We start from the raw sequence: 18,395 nt of genomic DNA, 5'->3' as shown, positions 1-18,395 counted from the left end.
TGTGACACCAAATCTAGGCATAGGATAGAAAAGTTTATTTGAAGGAAGTCTATTTTTTTGTTCTTCTTTATGGCGGTACAGACTCGTTTTTGTAATATTTTATTTAATTATAGCGTAATTTCCACATGCTAATATATGTATTTCTCAAATTGGGCTCTGTACCGCCATTCTTTACTATATTACGAATATGTGTGCCAATTATCTTGACAAAATATTTAAAATTAAAGCAGCAATCTTGGAACGCATTTTCCGCGCGCTGATGTTGTCTATTAATAATAATTAACCTTTGTTATCTTAACCTTCGTTAAGGGGAAAGGCGCAAAATGTCGCCTTTCAAAATCTTCAATGTGTTTTAAACGTAGGTATTCATTTTCTTCAAATTCTGAGAAAAGCAATAAGTATTTTTGAAAAATTTAAACGCAGAATAAAAGATTACGTTATTACCGAGGACCTACAGTCCCTTAGAATAATGGTAGGGGAGCAAAGTATGCTGAATGTGCAGTCACTCGAGCGTTATGGGGACCTATTGGGTTGTGAAGAGTAGGTCCTAAAACCAAAAAAAGTTAAGTAAAGTTTTCCATTTTAGCGGGGACTTTCCATTTTTTAATTTAATTTTCCATTTCCAACAATCGTTTTTTCCGATTATAGCATGATCTATTCATAAGTCGAAAAAATATCGCGAATAAAAGTTACTTATTTTTACGTAAGGAATCCAAATCTGCAATAAAAAATGGGGGCTCCCATTTAAGATTTTAAAGTAACCCCCCACCCCACCTCCGTAGGGGGTCGTGTTTGGTACCAAGATGGTTCCAGTTTGGTTACCAGATTTTTCAAAAATATTAAATAAGTGTATTTTTTCAGTTTTTCGATCTGATGTTCATTTCGCTTTGTACTTAAAATATTAAATTTACCCCCCCCCTCTCCGTGGAAGTCGTGTTTGGTATCATTCGATAGATTTTTAAAAAATATTGAGCGCGTATTTTTTAGTTTTTTGATCTGTCATTAATTTTGCGAAATATTCGTTTTTTCTTGTGAAACTTTGGGACTCATCCATTTCGTTACGCCCCGCTCAAATAGTCAGATTTTTGAAATATACACTGTTTCACATGTACATACTTAACTTACCTTATCTTAATCTGACGATTTCGAGTTTTTTTAAGGATAGATTTTTTTTCGGCCTCCCCTTAACGAACTCCCCTGCATTAAGAGCCAATATATGGTAGAGGTACATTTTCAGGGTACAAGGTTTCTCCCCATGTAATAATCTGACGCGCTCGAGTAACTGCAAAAATCCCCGCTTCGGCTCCCCTACCAAAATAAAAAGTTTCTTTTAAGGGAAATATTTGTAATTAAAAATCACACTAAATTTTCTCTTTTATTTTCACCCCTGTAACTTATTAAAATAAACATTATAGAAGCTTTCAGGGACTTTCGACCCTCCGTAATAATGTAACCTTTTATTCTGCGTTTAAACTTTTCAAAAATATTTATTAGTTTTCTCAGGATTCGAAAAAAAATTAATGCATTTAAAACACATTGAACTTTTTGACAGTCGACACTTTGCGCCTATGCCCTTAATTAAATAACTAATTATTAGTTTTAATATATCTGCCGGGATGTTATCACGGCCAAGCGTTTTCCCGTTTTTGCTACCATCATAGCATAAAGTACTCTTACCTTTATTTAGTATTATTAACCTAATGTCTGTTATTCTTCTGGTCTGACCCCATTAATTAGTTTAATTATGTAAGTATACCAAGTTGTCGGAATTTCTTCTTTATTTTTCATCATTTTTTCTGTCGAGTTTACAATTGCATGAAGAGTTTCCTTAAGTGGCGTTTAGACGCTGCGATAAATCGCAGCAATTTATTGTGACGATAAATTGTTGCGATTTATTGATTCTTTTAAAGCTTTTTAGACGCTGTGATAAATTGTTGCTATTGATTATAAACTGAAACAACTCGATCGTTACAATAAATTGATGCAATCCGATACCAACTCCAATCCGATTTCGATAAATCGCTGCGATGTACCGTTTACACATAACGATAAAAAAAGCAACTCGGAAAATAAAATTTATCGTGCATTTTATTGCTTCTTCTTAAAAAAATTATCTCACACTCTTCCTCTTCGACAGATTGCCTGAAATCGAACTAGTGCAGAATCTTCCACCTTTAGTTCTCCATCTCTACTAGAAAATAATTGTTAAAATAAAAAGTTATGTAAAAGTTACAAACTACTGTTATCCCATCAGGAAACCACCTGGATTAGTCACAAAAGGCTAGGTCATTTGTATAATACATACTATAAATAAATAAAAAAACAATAAAATTTTAGAAACACAATTTCATATTTAAACATTTCTTCGTATCTGATGCTAATTGGAAATTGGAAAGTGGCTAAGATATTGTTTTGGACTGTTATTTTTAGAACCGGAAAAAGTTAGCGACACGAAAATTTGCGGATTATTTAGTGGAAAGTTATATAAGTGAAGGGTCATTATTTCCACCTGGACCCTGGGCTGCAAATGTTGCTGAACTAAATCGTACAACAAATGCCTGGGAATCATTTCATTCGCACTTAAATAATTCATTTTATCAAAATCATCCCTCATTGTATATTTTCGTCGATGTTCTTTTACAATGTCAAACTGAAACTTACATCAAGATTAATATTGTTAACATTCCATTTAAATTTCAGAATAGTGTATCTAAAAAAGGCATATCTATTTAAAAGACCAAATTTGTATATACCAACAAAAATCCATAAGTACCCTTGAGTTTGTAAAGTTAGTGTCATTCTACTATTCCTGATTATGTTAATAATAAATTCTATACATACATTTTTGTTTATGAATTACTACCTGTAATATTAGTTGTAGATTTTTTTAAACAATAAACAACTTCATTATTAACAAAATACAATGTTTTTTATGTATTTATCATCTGGGCCGAATTTCGTATATACCTTTGCATAGAAATGTCAATAGCTCACTTAGTTTTTGCCACAGAAAAAATTTTTGCTAAACCCATTCTTGAGAATTAAATAAGCTACAATTTTCGATTTACATATTTTTTTGTAGCTCTGATGCTAATCTTTCTATTCTGAAGAAAAGGGCATTTTCTACCAAAATACAAAAATTCATTATTCGCTTTTAACTCCATTTTTTCTTTAAACTAATGATTCTAAGCCGCTCCAACCTCTAGAACCTATTAATAATACATAAATATAGAAAACCAAATAAGGTCAATGACTAATTTTAATTAGGGTGGTAAGTAGAGGGAAGTTTCCGATCACTTTTTCGCTGAAAAAATAGGGACTGACATTCTTTTCATAATAAGTCACTTAATTTTTGAGTTAGAGACTTTTTTTATTTCTGTATATAGATATTTTTAAATACTTTAAATTAGTTTAAAGAAGTTATCCTCGAAAAATGCACAGTTTTCCCGTCTTTTGAGTTTGAAACTACAATATTTAGCATTTGACGAAGAAGAGCTAACATATAATAAAGTACAGCTCGATTACTATTGATATTAAAGAAAATAAAAAAAAACTATTTTGTTTATTTTTTCAAAAGGTACATTTTTGTTAAGCAAAGTTGTTTTGATAATACGAAAACTTTTTGAGTTATTAGCCGAAAACTGATTAAAAACATTGATTTTTTCGATATAAAACTAACACTTTCCATAGCGAATAAATCGAAAACTATTAATTTTATCAAAAAAAATGTATAGAACGTTTTTTGCTTAGAATGAATGTTTTTCCCAACTTTTGGGGTAAAAGTATGATAAAAAATTGCCACCCCCGATATGGGTGATAACCACCCCCATGGTAAAAGCGCCTTTCGGCCTTATATAGATTTTGATCCTTGGACTATCTACTACCTATTCTCAAATTTTCAAGCAAATAGATCTATTCTGTAAAAATTGCGAGGTTTTGTCCTATTTTAAGCTTTATTACTTGGACTATATTACTTGAAAGTTTATTATCGGGAATGCCCTCCACTCCCGTTATTTTGGATAAAGGTTTTACTACATTTTTATTTTTTTAGATCATTCGTGTAGGTGGACAGTCCAAAAATGAAAAATTAAATGAATACAATCTTCGAAATAGAAAAAGAGTTCTAGATTACTCAAATCGAGCTGTCTCTGAAAAACATTTCATAGTAAGGAACATTATGCGAGATATCGAATCAATAAATGAATATCTAAATACGATCGCAAACTATGACACTGTCATCGATTTTGGTGCCTTTTCAGGTGTGGTACCAGAATATGCGACATCTTGGTTTGCAAAAGCCGAAAAAGAACATATTATTAACTGGTTATTTGGAGGTCATAATAGAAAATTTAGAAAAAGACCAGTAAATAATGTTAAAAATAATCAGAATGTAAGTATTCACAATTAAAAATTAATTTTTAGATTTCTATTTCCAATGAAACTGGTACGTCATAGGGACTTTACACACGAGCATTATTTTTTTATAAATAACAAAATTTTTAAATATTAGGTGAAAATAATGAACTGTGATAGACACAAAGTTATGAATAAAAATGTTCGATAAATGTCCCTCCTAAATAGCGGAATATAACTGCAGTTTGTAGTCTGTGAACACCTAACTTACTTACTTGTGGCATTACAACCCTTCGTGGGTTTTAGCCGACTCGACAACATGGCTCCACTCTTCTCTGTTTTGAGCAATCTCTACCCAATTCTCCACGCCCATATCTTTTAGGTCTCCTGCTATATTATCTCGCCACCGGAGTCGAGGGCGTCCGCGTGGTCTCCTTCCAGTTGGGACTTCCTCCCACACCAGTCTTACTGTTCTTTGGTCAGAATGTCTTCTGAGGTATTCAGCCCATTGGAGTCTTCTGTACTTTATTTTTTGATGTGAAAACTTCTTTAGGGACGTTGTGCACTTTTTGGATGGGGAAAAAGCATTGAATTCGCGACCGTCATCGCTCATGCTATGCCTTATATTATGTGTATGTATATATGTTACAGTTCAAGTTGATTATCCAGTTGGAGTTGACGTTTCCTAGTTCGAGTCGACTCAAACGGCTGGTTTTAGTAAAAGTTGATTATAAATATAAAATGAAGATTTTTATTCAACATTTACTAGTAAAAGTAGACTCCAACTAGTTAAAGTATACTCTTCCCAATGCCATTTAGTAAAAGTTTATTCACACAAACAACCGATTCTAGAAATTAAATGTTACTGTATATTATGTTCAAATCGTGATATTTATTAGTCCAGGCTGTATCGTCGCCCCCGTTAGGTAAATTTTTCCAGTTCGATTTTTTGCACAAACTTACTCAAAAAGAGGTCCTTATAACGAATCCACAGGGTGTCAGGTGGTACCGTAACCGAAAAATTGTTTAAACATTTTATTTTAAACAAATTCACAAAAAAAATTTACTGCGGACATTTTTTTTACATAATTTGGGTCATTCGGAGCAAAAGAGGTCTTTTGTGATTTTTCTTTAAAATGTATTGTTCTCGGGTTATTAAAATTTGAAAAATGCGAAAATGACCATTTTCAAGGCTTAATAACTCAGTTAAAAATTATTATTATTAAAGTCACCAATCAAATTTTAACGACCCCCCCCCCCCCCTACAAGGTACTGAAGAAATATTTGTCATTATTGTACTACTAAGCTGTTATTTTTAATTATTAACAATAAGCGCTAGGAGCGTATTGAGGCAGCTGTCAATGTGAGTGCGAATGAGATGCACCATTAGACGGTCGGAATGGAGGATCTTACTCGCACTCACATTGACGGCCGCCTCAATACGCGTTTAGCGCTCATCGTTTATAATTAAAAATAACAGCTTAGTAATAAAATAATCACAAAAATTTCTTCAGGAGCTTGTAGGGGGGCTTTAAACTTTGATTAGGTGACTTTCTGACTTTCATAATAATAGTTTTTAATCGAGTTATTAAGCCTTAAAAATGGTCATTTCGCATTTTTCACATTTTAAATCGCGTATAACTCGAAAACTATCAATTTTAGAGAAAAATCACACCTTTTTTGCTCCGAATGACCAAAATAATCTAAAAAAATTTGTCCGGAGTGAAATACTTAGTTATTTATAAAACAGTTCGTGAAGTATGCTTTTTGCGCACGGACGCGATGTTTAGAGCACGAGCGGGCCGAGTGCTATACATCGCCTAAGTGCGCAAAAAGTACTTCACGCACAGTTTCATACAATATTTTATCTACCAAAAAACAAATAAAAAAACTGCAACTCTTCGTCACTGGAATACATTCCTATTTTACAATTTTTCAGAACTTTGACATTTAAAAATTCAAACTTCTGTCAAACCACTAATCTGTCAAAACTTTTTTTGTAATTTATTGCTCACATGTCATCACCATGACAAGGCGAAAGTTAAGGATATTTGATTATATGAAAGTGTGCTAAAAAACAGTGCGAAAAAGTAAATCCCATTTAAAATACATTATTACTTCAGGCACACTTTAAACCCTTCATGTACTGCTATCTATATTTACAATTTTCACACAATAAAAACTTATACATAATATGAGGTAGAGTAAATAAGAATTATTTTTGTGAATATGGTTAACAAAAATTGGTTAAACAATTTTTCGACCGCGGTACCGCATGACACTGTGTATTTGTTATAAGGATGTATTTGTTTGAGTAAGTTTGTGCAAAAAAATCGAATCAGAATAATTTACCTAACGGGGGCGACGTTACAGGCTGGACTAATAAGTAGTTGAAACGGTCAAAACCAAGAGACGCACACTCATCAAAAATGCACGTGAGTTTATACTCATATAGTATAAATAGTGAGTATAAATTGTATAATCTACTTTTACTAACAAGGGTTAGAAAGAGTCAACTTCAACTAGTAAAAGTTGATTTAAATTTTTCAAAAACTTTTACTGCTCGTTTCAGTTGGAGTTGACTAGAACTAGGAAAAGTCAACTCTAACTGAGAATCAACTTGAACTGTATCATATATAAATTGTGTAGAGGTATTTAAATTTAAATTAATGTAAAACCTATTTTAGAATGGGAAAAAAGGATTTACTTTTTATTTCGCGACCGTCATCGCGACCGTCATCTCTTCGGCGAAATAAATTTTGTACGTATGTATATTATGTGTATGTATATAAATTGTAATATAAATTGTAATATAAATTGTATAAAAGTATTTAAATTTAATATAAATGTAAAACCTATTTTTGGATGGGGAAAAAGGATTTATTTCGCGACCGTCATCTCTTCGGCGATATAAATTTGGTACGTATATAATATATTATGTGTATGTATATATAAATTGTGTAGAAGATTTTTAATTTAAAATAAATGTAAAATCTATTTGTGGATAGGGAAAAAGAATTTATTTCGTGACCGTCATCGCAACTGTCATCTCTTCGGCGAAATAAATTTTGTACGTATATTTATTATGTGTATGTATATATAAATTGTGTAGAAGTATTTAAATTTAAAATAAATGTAAAATCTATTTTAGTACGGGGAAAAAGGATTGATTCCGCGATTGTCATCGCGACCGTCATCGCTTCGACGAAATAAATTTTTGAAGTGAAAACTTCTTTAGGGACGTTGTGCACTTTTTGGATGGGGAAAAATATTAAATTAGTGACCGTCATCGATTCGGCGAAATACATTTTTGAAGTGAAAACTTCTTTAGGGACGCTGTGCACTTTTTGGACGGGGAAAAAGTATTAAATTAGCGACCGTCATCGCTTCGACGAAATAAATTTTTGATGTGATAACTTCTTTAGGGAAGTTGTGCACTTTTTGGATGGGGAAAAAGTATTAAATTAGCGACCGTCATCACTTCGGCGACATAAATTTTTGAAGTGAAAACTTCTTTAGGGAAGTTGTGCACTTTTTGGATGGGGAAAAAGTATTAAATTAGCGACCGTCATCGCTTCGACCAAATAAATTTTTGATGTGATAACTTCTTTAGGGAAGTTGTGCACTTTTTGGATGGGGAAAAAGTATTAAATTAGCGACCGTCATCGCTTCGGCGACATAAATTTTTGAAGTGAAAACTTCTTTAGGGACGTTGTGCACTTTTTGGATTGGGAAAAAGTATTAAAGTAGCGACCGTCATCGCTTCGACGAAATAAATTTTTGAAATGAAAACTTCTTTAGGGACGTTGTGCACTTTTTGGATGGGGAAAAGTATTAAATTAGCGACCGTCATCGCTTCGACGAAATAAATTTTTGAAGTGAAAACTTGTTTAGGGACGTTGTGCACTTTTTATATGGGAAAAAAGTATTGAATTTGCGACCGTCATCACCTCGCCGAAATAAATTTTGTGCGTATATATTTATATTATGTGTATAGGTATATCACTTCTTTTTGGATGGGGAAAAAGCATTGAGCTCGTAATTGATATACTATAAGAAGTCTTCACTTCTATCGGCACTCCCATGAGTGCCCTAATTTTTTTTATAATGTTGGCGTTTGGGTTTTCTTTTTTGTTCTTATCCTATATTGTCCTGCTGCTTCATCAAACACGTGCCCAAAAATCTTCCTTGGGATTTTTCTTTCCCTAACACGTAGTCTCTCTTCATTTGCCTTTGTTATCGTCTACGTTTCGCTTCCATACATCATAACGGGTCGCATTATTGTTTTATATAGGTACTTGTATCCTTATACGTCTTGTTAGTTGTTTCGATTTTATAAGGTTTTGAAGGGCATAACGACATCTGTTGCCGGCTTGTATCCTATTGTTTATTTCTTGTGATCCATTATTGTCTTCAGTTATCGTTGTTTCAAGATACTTAAATTCTTTAACGCGCTCACAGTTAAAGTCATCGATTGTGATGTTCTGACCGATTCTGTCTCTGCTTTGGTTATTGTGGCTCATATACATATAGTTTTATTTTCATTGATCAGGAACCCCATCTTCTGTGCTTACTTCTCGAACCTGACGAAAGTCTCCTTTATCCTTAATCTAATGTTTCCTATTAAATCGATATCGTCTGCAAATTCCAACAGTAGGTTTGGTCCTTCTCGATGAAATACTGTAGTCGGTTTTTCGATTCATTCACTTCTGATTATGTGTTCCAGAGCTAGGTTGAAGAGCTGTGGTGAAAGTGTATCTCCCTGTTTTAGTTCATTGTTTATTTCAAATGTCTCCGAGTATTGTCTAACTCTCATCTTACATCGTAACCGTTCCATGTTCCACAAACATCCGTATCATACTGACTAGTTTTTTGGAAAGCCAAGTTCCTGCATCGCTGTCCACAGTCTAGCCCTGCATACTCTTATCAAATGCTTGTTTAAAATCTACGAAAATCTGATGAAGCTCACGATCAAACTCCCAGCATTTTTTCATTATCTGTTTTATTGTAAATATCTGGTCAATAGAAGAGCGGCCCGGTCTAAATTTGCATTGATAATCCCCAACGAATTCTTCTGTGTATGTTTTGATTCTTACTAGCAGGATGTTTGCAAGGACTTTATAGGTGGTAATTAGGAATGTTATTCCTCGGTAGTTAGTGCATTTTTTTGTTTCCTTTTTTGTGGATTGGTACAATAACCCCTTCTTTCCATTCATCTGGCGTTGTTTCTTCTCGCCTAATGTCTTGAATTAGCTTGTATATATGGAACTGTACAATGCTTCTCCTTCATGTTTTAAGCACTGCGGTTATATCATCGCTAACTGGTGCCTTAATAGTTTTAAGTTTTTTAATAGCTTGGGTCACTTCTTCGTATGTCGGGTATTGGTCTTCTATTTCAGCTTTATGTACCTACTTCTGTGTTTGATGTATTTCGGCTAGATTAGTCGTTTAACAGTTGATGGAAGTATTCCTTCCAGGTTTATAGGATTCCTTTGTCATCAGTGATAAGCTGCCCGCTGTCGTTTTGAAGGAAGTTTCCTGTTATTGCTTGGTAACCTGTCTTGATCTTTGAAACTTTTTTGAATAACTGTTTTGCTTGTTTGTTCTTTCTTTTTTCTTCCACATCTTTGATTATTTGTTCCTGATATTCCCTCTTCTTCCTGTTCATTAGTTTTCTTGTCTCTGTTCTTCTCTGTTTATACGTTTCACTGTTGACTTCTATGTTGTTGTAGTCCTCTCTCTGTGTTAGAGCTATTTCCATAGCCTTTTGAAATTTCTGTTCTGTCTCCTTATCCCATAGAGCGCCGGTATTCCATAATGGTGTTGGTATATTCTTGTGGATTTTTTGGGACGCTATTCTTGTTCCTATCTTCGTTTTTACCAGAAAATGATCCGTGTCTCTATCCGCTCCTCTTAGGACTAGGCAGTAAATACCCTTCCTGGCATCTACTAGTACTAGAACATGATCGGTCTGATTTCTTGTGACGCCGTCATTGGAGACCCACGTTTCTTTGTGTAATTTTATATACAAATATACCCAAATAATATCCCCACATGTCCATAATATACCCATAAATATACCCACATATTATGGAGACAGACGCTGATTATATATTTCTTAAAAAGAAAGTAGGGAGTATTAGTTTGGTTAGTACCTGCATGTTTTGTCAGTTTTTCCGTTTTTTTATTTTTGTATTTTGCAAGATAAAATAATCGATGGGATTTAGCTCTAGGTAGCTTGATGGATCGCCACTCAACGTGTCCACGTCTACCAATCTATCTGTTTTAGTCCATCAAGATATCTACGAATTATTAGTTTTATGTGGGAATAGTTTAGTTAAAGTTAATAATATTTAATATATTTCTAACTATTCTTCTGAACCCCATGAACTAAGTATTTCATCGGTAATTCAGTCTTTATTTTCTTTTGACACGTTTGATTTAATTCATTTCGACTTATTACTAGTGCCGTGATTTTAAAGTTTCTTTGAAATATGGCACTAAGTGAAAACAGAAAGGTATGGCGAGAAACGTATAGGAAACACCTTAAAGAACTTCATTAATTATGTTCCGACACCAGATATCAAAGCGGTATCCTTCAAAATGTATCTGTGTAATAGGTAATCATGGCTGAAGACAGTAACAAGCAAAAACTAACTAAAACTAACTAAAAAATAACTGTCAAGATGGCAAGAGAGTCAAGACATGATTGATAGTAATAACTACGAAAACTGAGAAACTAGTAATAAATAGACCAAGAGGAAGACCAAAAATAAGATAAGAAAACCAACTGCTAGAGGATATATCAAAGATGGAAGTTGTAAACTGGAGATTCAGGAGAACAGATTCACAATCGGAGACGGTGGAAAAAGATAGTAGTTAAAGTAAAAAAAAATAACAATCTTTGAAAATTAGCCTAAAAGATAGGGATTAATCCAACGAATTAAATGGAATAAAAGAGCTCCTGGCATATTGAGCGACCTATACTCTGCCAAGAGTTATCGATCCTTCTATAAAACTCCGAGGAGGAAGTTTTTCATCACGTTTATTTAATTTTTTTAGTTGTGTAATTTACAAGCCAGGAAAGATTTCTTACGTTGCATGTTACAATTTTTAAATTATTGATCCTTAACACCTTCTCACTAAAGGCTATTTTGTGGTTTTAACGTATTCTGTTTTTACCCAGATGTCATTGTTATTCAGGGAAGATTATTGTAGTATGTTTGTACACGACTTTTTGTGGTTACCACTCTGTTTCTTATTATTCGATTTATATAATCGGTTACGGTTTTTGACACCTTCTTTGTGGTAAATTATCCTGACGTAACAAGTTACAGTTCCACAATGTTAGTTTTGATCTACTTCGGGTAATTTAGTCTCTCGATACTCGATACCAAACATACTTAATTGTTTATAATTTTAGATTATAAATAGCGTTGAAGATAATCCCCTACAAAACGAACAAATTGAAAATAATGACAGAAAACCCGATGAACTTGTAGACGACATTTTTCAAAACTTAGAAGTAGAACCTCTAAAAACGCTCATCAGCTTAGACAATCTGTACGAACAAATTACGCGGACCAATAAAGAAATCGAGAATTTAATGGATACAAATCTGAGTGGTTATATGACTAAATATGTAAAAGAAATGTTAAGAGCCGAACTTGAAATGAAACTATATACAATAGAAAACCAATTGGAGTATTTGAAGGTATGATATAATTAACTTATTATAAACGAACATCTGATATCTGTATACATACAGGGAGCACGTAAAGGTTGGAATAAATTAATTATTTCGTAAACCAGTGACTTTCAAGAAAAATCCCGAAACAGGTCGATTTTTATTTTTAAATTATGATTTTTTGGCATATATGTCATACTAGTGACGTCATCCATCTGGGCGTGATGACGTAATCGATGATTTTTTAAATGAGACTAGAGGTCGTGTGCTAGCTCATTTGAAAGCTTATTTAATTCCCTATTCCGTAATATAAATATTAATATGATTATTATTTATACAGGGTGAATAAAAAAATTTGAATTAAACTAATTGACAATAAAAGAAAAATAATTAATTTATTTCATTCAAAATACATTTTACTGCTGTTAGAAATCAGAAAAAAATGTTATTTCACAAATAAAGATTGCTTTTCGCGTAAATTAAACGTACAAACTTCCAAAAGGCAGGTGGCTGGCGGGAGCTGGCTAGAACATTGAATTTAAGCGAAAAGCCATGTTTATTTGTGAAACAAACATTTTTTTTCTGTTTCTGGCAACCGGAAAATGTATTTTGAGTCAAATAAATTACATATATTCTTCCTTTTTTTGTCAATATAATTTATTTAAATTTTTTTTTGGAGACCCTGAAATAATTATTTTAATGTTTATACTACTGAATAGATAATTAAATAACCCAAATGAGCTAACACACGACCCCTATTCTCATTTAAAAAAATCACCGATTACGTCATCACGCCCAGATGGATGACGTCACTCAAATGATATATCTGCCAAAATATTATAATTTAAAAATAAAAATCGACCTGTTTCGGTATTTTTCCTTAAAGTTACCGGTTTATGAAATAACGAATTTATTCCTTTCATTTTCACCATACTGTATAGGTACACTGAGAGGCATAAGTTAGGGATATAGAAAATGTATGCTCATTTTCATAATTGATTTTTTCATGAACAGATTAACGGATTTCCCTAATTTTTATTTTATTATTTTAGATATTTCTTTAGTATTTACACAGTTGTGCAAATATTTACTCAAACTCCTTTATTCGCGGTGTGCAAGTACTTGGAAGGGGAAACGAGAAACGACCCTGCGCGAGTCGCGGAGAAATATTGCAACTATCTTAAATAATTCATATTGTCAATTGAAATTGTCAAATTGACGTATATTTCATACCTTCTGTCAATGAAGCAGAAAAATTATATATTGCTCCACAATATTGATATGATATGCAATTATTATATAAAGGTAAATTTAATTAATTTTATTTTGCTTGCAGTACTGCATTTTAATAACTAATTTTATTTACTACATACAATTGTTGACGTTTTCATAACATAACCTGAATCTTATTTTTTCTTCTTATTATTTTTTTGGACTATGGCCTTGACAATTATCCAGTAACCAGGACTAATATAATTGGCCAATATAATTAAAAGTGCGAATTTTAGTATAGAGCGTAGAAATAGGGGTCGCTTTGCCGAACTTGCACGGTCCCAATACCGGGTGGAAGAAAAGAAATGTTTTTCATATGCCAAGTTTAAAACACCCTGTGGGAGTACAAGGTACAAATCTGAGTATACATCGAAATCGTATTGCGGTCTTATGTTTTGTGAACATTTTGTTTTTTGAATCTCCATGATATCTTAAGAAACAAAGAAAATAGTTGGTTTTACTCTTTAACATGTGTTTTAGCTGACACTAAATTAATAATAAAAATAACAGTTAACAAAGTTTTAAAAACAGAAAGGCACATAACGTAAACAGTTCTTATCGACACCTATAAGAGTTATTAATTTGTCAACCAGGTAAGCGGTATGCACAGCACAACATAAGAGAGACGACATTGTTTATTGGAGGCTCTGTGATGTTTTGGGGTGGAATTTCCCTGAAAGTAGTACCGATTTGGTGTCTACGTCGCACAGTGTTCAAAATTGGTCAAAACGTGATCGAAACTAAATTTGTTTAAACTGTAAAAGTTAACTCACTGAAAACTTGGAATATTTGAGGTGTTATACCACATAATGAGTATATATATATATATATATATATATATATATATATATATATATATATATATATATATATTATTGTGTTTTTAATTTTATCAATCAAAAGCAAAATGAAAATTAAATTAATTTTTTTTTAAATAACGCGGGCACATAAATTTGATACACCCTGTATATTGAGCTGTAAATATTTATTAGAATTTAGTTTGGATGTAAGTGGATTTCTCTTTTAATGAGCTTTCCGATGAACCATTAAAGACTTTTGTGAATAATTAAAGTGAAAAGGACGATGTATTTAGGTTTAAAATGGAGAAAGTTGTTTACTACGGAAACTATAGAATCCACAGCTGGATGTAATTATCATTTTCGAGAAACGTGGGTTTAAAAAAGAAAGTTTGGAATTTTAATATTTGTTTCAACCCGAGTGAATGTTGTAGAGTTTCCCCGAAAGTAATTAAGGATGATCGGAATAATTTTGAAAACGACTGTTTGTTTGTCGAATGGAAAAGTCGATGTTTCTGATTCTTGGCAAGTTGGAAGGGGAAAGGTAGATTGGATGATTGAGAGAGTTTGAAAAAGAAGTCATTATGTTTTTGACATCGCTGAAGAGCAGTTCGACGTTTTCGCGGATAGATAGTTAGCAGATACCAGTGGCTGTTTGATAGTAGAGAATAGTGTTGAAAAGTGGAACGAGAGACAGATCAAATTGAGACGAAATACCTCTTTGATTCTGTATTAATGTGAGAAGGATAGCAGAGAATTTTTGGAGTTTTGTTTGAATCGAGTACGTGTCAAAAGAGGCCCGGCTTGTTGGAGAATTGGTGCTGGTATGCTGATAGTTTTGAAGCTGGAGAACGGAGAGGGCTTTGATCAGTAGCCTTTGACATAGTCAACGAGGGAGAGCTGTTTTTGGGTCACGAGATTGGGTCAGAGTGATTAAAGCAAAAGGTCAGTCAATTTATGTGAAAGATATTTTTATGTTCGGAAACTAAAATTTTGAGTAAAAAGCATATGAATTAAAATTCCAATATTTCTAAAAGTAAATAGGAAGTATAGCTAATCTTGCGAATACATAAATTTGTTTGTTTAATTTTGTTTTACCAAAGTCATCGGGAACAAACCGATAAATTATTTTTTAACTATAATAAATTTAAGTGGTAAAAATTTCATTCGGACATCTGTGTCCACAGGTTTTTAGACTTGATAGATTTAAGAGTATTGATTTTGATAAATAAAAGACAATTCTGTATTTTTATTTTAATATTTTGCTTTATTTCTTTTCCCTATTTTATCCCGATTAGGATCAACTAAGAGATACTGAACTCACGAGAGAAGATAAGTATAACGTGAGATAATTTGGATTTTTTTTTTATAGTATAAAAAGCACCCTGAGATTTTTTATTCATTTTTTATGTATGATTTGCGACAATTAAATAATTAATCAAATAAATAATAATTAATATAAAATTAATAAAAAGCAGATCACAACAATATATATATATATATATATATATATATATATATATATATATATATATATATATATACATCTTTATATCATACCTGAACCATCTGGAAAACCGTACAATCCTGAACCTCCTATATCTAGAGTATTTAGAGTTGCCCACGGTACGCTTATATTCATTAATTCTAGCGGGGAGTTCAAAAATGTATATATACAAAAGAAATGTTTAATATTTTTAAAGATATATAAATAGGGATTTTACATATTATTGACATAATCCTGATCCCCTTGTTATTTCAGTCAATTCTGAACCCAAACATATGTGTATATATACAAACCTGAGCCTAATAGATGTTGCCAGTTTTTAGTGAAATGGGATTCTTAGGGAATTTTTCGTATGGCTTCAGTAAGTAGTCAAAATAAAAATTAACAAAAGAAATGCAAGAATTATCTTTTACATATGCATAAGTTTACACCTTTTTGGATAGTTACAATTTATCTAGTAAATTATTTGTATTGTTCATTAAGTGAACAAATAGACAAACCCCTCTGTTTATTTATTTTCCGGAGAAGAATAAATTGAATAAAACTTAGTGTTAAGTACATTGACTTTGAAATTTATTAGACTCTGCCAATTATTGTACAAGTGCGTATTACCGAAGATTGCCGAACGAAGTGACCCAAGTTCATTTGCCAGGGTTACTGGGTGACGAAAAAGTACATAACGACGAGAATACACACAAAACCAACGCTTCGATGAACGAACATTTTTACTCCTTACATTCAAGTCATTGTAATTTGTTTTAGATCTGTTGTATTAAAATTTACGTGAAATTCTGAAAATTCTTCACCACATACACAATTATTGGTCCTTCGAACTGCGAATCTACAGTGCCAGCAGAACTACAAAGAAAATAGCAGCTTTACATTCTACGAACCGACGTCGTACTTGACCCGCTGTATCAACCCCAGGAAGCTACATTTACAACACTGAATACTGAATCCTTTTTATAATTTCACATTTTTTCAGTCTCTATTTGATAAATATTTTAAGTACATGAGTTTCAATCTAAATTAATATATTTATTTCGAATAGTGACATATTATTTGACGTTTTACCTACTCTCGTATTCATTGTGAATGTGCTAGCTGATTTTTTATTTTATTCTGACAGATCGTAACTAAACGTTAATAATAATTCTTACGTACATAATAATTGAATTACAAAACATTTATTTCCGTTTTCTGCACTTGAATAAATCATTTCTTTTTATTTAATTACATTCATCGAAGATCAAATATTTATTTCTTTAAACATCAAACACTTTTTGATTGTTTATATCTGTATAATAATATACGCCACATACATACATAATATTTAATTATTTTGCATCCTCATAAATTTTGGTCAAATTGTCAAAAATGTCAGACCAAAACAAAACAAAGAGAATGGCCACTAAAGGTGCTCTTACACGTTTAACAACATATTTTAGAAGTGTAGAAAATAATGAAGTTATCGACCTCGTAGATTTAGAAATGCGATTATCCAAAGCCGAAGAGCTTTTAGATGTTTTTAATGAGGTTCAGCTGCTTATTGAAACTGATGATCCTGACTGCGAGGAAAATTATGACACAATACATGCCATTGAAAGGCAGACTTTTGAGGACAGATATTTTAAAATAATATCTGACATCAAAAAACTTATTTTATCTAGACGACCTACTGACACGTCTGATTCACGTAGTGTCAATGGTTCAATAGCAGCTGGGCCTACAAATACAAGCAACATTAAGTTACCTCCATTGAATCTAGCTACATTTGATGGATCGTTTGATCAATTCCTCTTCTTTCGCGACAGTTTTAATTCTATTATTAATGATGATACTTCACTTTCCAATGTACAAAAGTTTCATTACTTACGTCTGTCATTACGTGGCATAGCTGCCGACACTATTAAATCTTTGCAAGTCTGCGATGCAAACTACGACATTGCTTGGAGTTTATTGATCGAAAGATTTGAAAATAAACAGTTACTTGTAAACAATCACATTAAAGCTCTCTTTAACCTACCACTAGTTACAAAAGAATCAAATCAAGGTCTCAGACAACTTCTAGATAATACACAAAAACATTTACGTGCTTTAGAAGTTTTAAAACGCCCCACTAAACACTGGGATGATTTGATTATTTATTTGTTAACAACAAAATTTGATAACTCAACAAGACGCTCTTGGGAGTCACAAAATTGTAAAGACAACCTACCAGTTTTAGATGATTTACTGAAATTTTTAAAAGAACGATGTCGTATCTTAGAGTCATTAGATAACTACAATGATAATAAACAGGATCAAAATTCACCACGATACAAAGGTAATAAGTCTGAAACAAGAGCCTTTGTTTCTAACACAGAGAATAGGTTTAAATGCAACTTTTGTAACAAGGAACATAAAATATATTATTGTCCTGACTTCTTAAAACTAAATCCTACTAATAGGTTAAACAATGCAAAACGTCTACGTTTATGCCTTAATTGTCTTGGCACATGCCATCGTACTAAGGATTGTCGTTCTACTGGTTGTAGAAAATGTGGAAAGATCCATCACACTCTGTTACACTTCGAGAATTCACAATCCTCAAATTCAGTTTCCACAGAAAACAATTCTTCTCAATCTTCATTACCTTCCAATGTTCCAAACACTGGGCTGCAGTCAAATGAATCTACTTCTACCTCTAACTTCTCTTCAACACATCATATAAGCTCAAGTGTTCACACTGCTATTAAACCGTATATTCTACTCTCAACTGCTGTTGTTAACGCTTTTG

At 32.4% G+C, this 18,395-nt stretch overlaps 1 protein-coding gene across 1 annotated transcript in view; it reads left to right on the top strand.

The window, feature by feature from the left end:
• Positions 1-18,395, top strand: part of LOC126885494 (NFX1-type zinc finger-containing protein 1-like) — a gene marked incomplete at its 3' end in the record, with an annotated part of 372,388 nt that overhangs the window by 221,500 nt on the left and 132,493 nt on the right. Inside the window, 2 exon segments of the mRNA XM_050652072.1 lie at positions 4,052-4,390; positions 11,777-12,067. Coding sequence (XP_050508029.1) covers positions 4,052-4,390; positions 11,777-12,067 — 630 coding nt within the window.

Source organism: Diabrotica virgifera, chromosome 5 (assembly GCF_917563875.1).
Source record: "Diabrotica virgifera virgifera chromosome 5, PGI_DIABVI_V3a".
Lineage (NCBI taxonomy): Eukaryota > Metazoa > Arthropoda > Insecta > Coleoptera > Chrysomelidae > Diabrotica > Diabrotica virgifera.
Note: the sequence above shows the minus strand (reverse complement) of the source record. Positions and strands in the feature narration are given on the sequence as shown.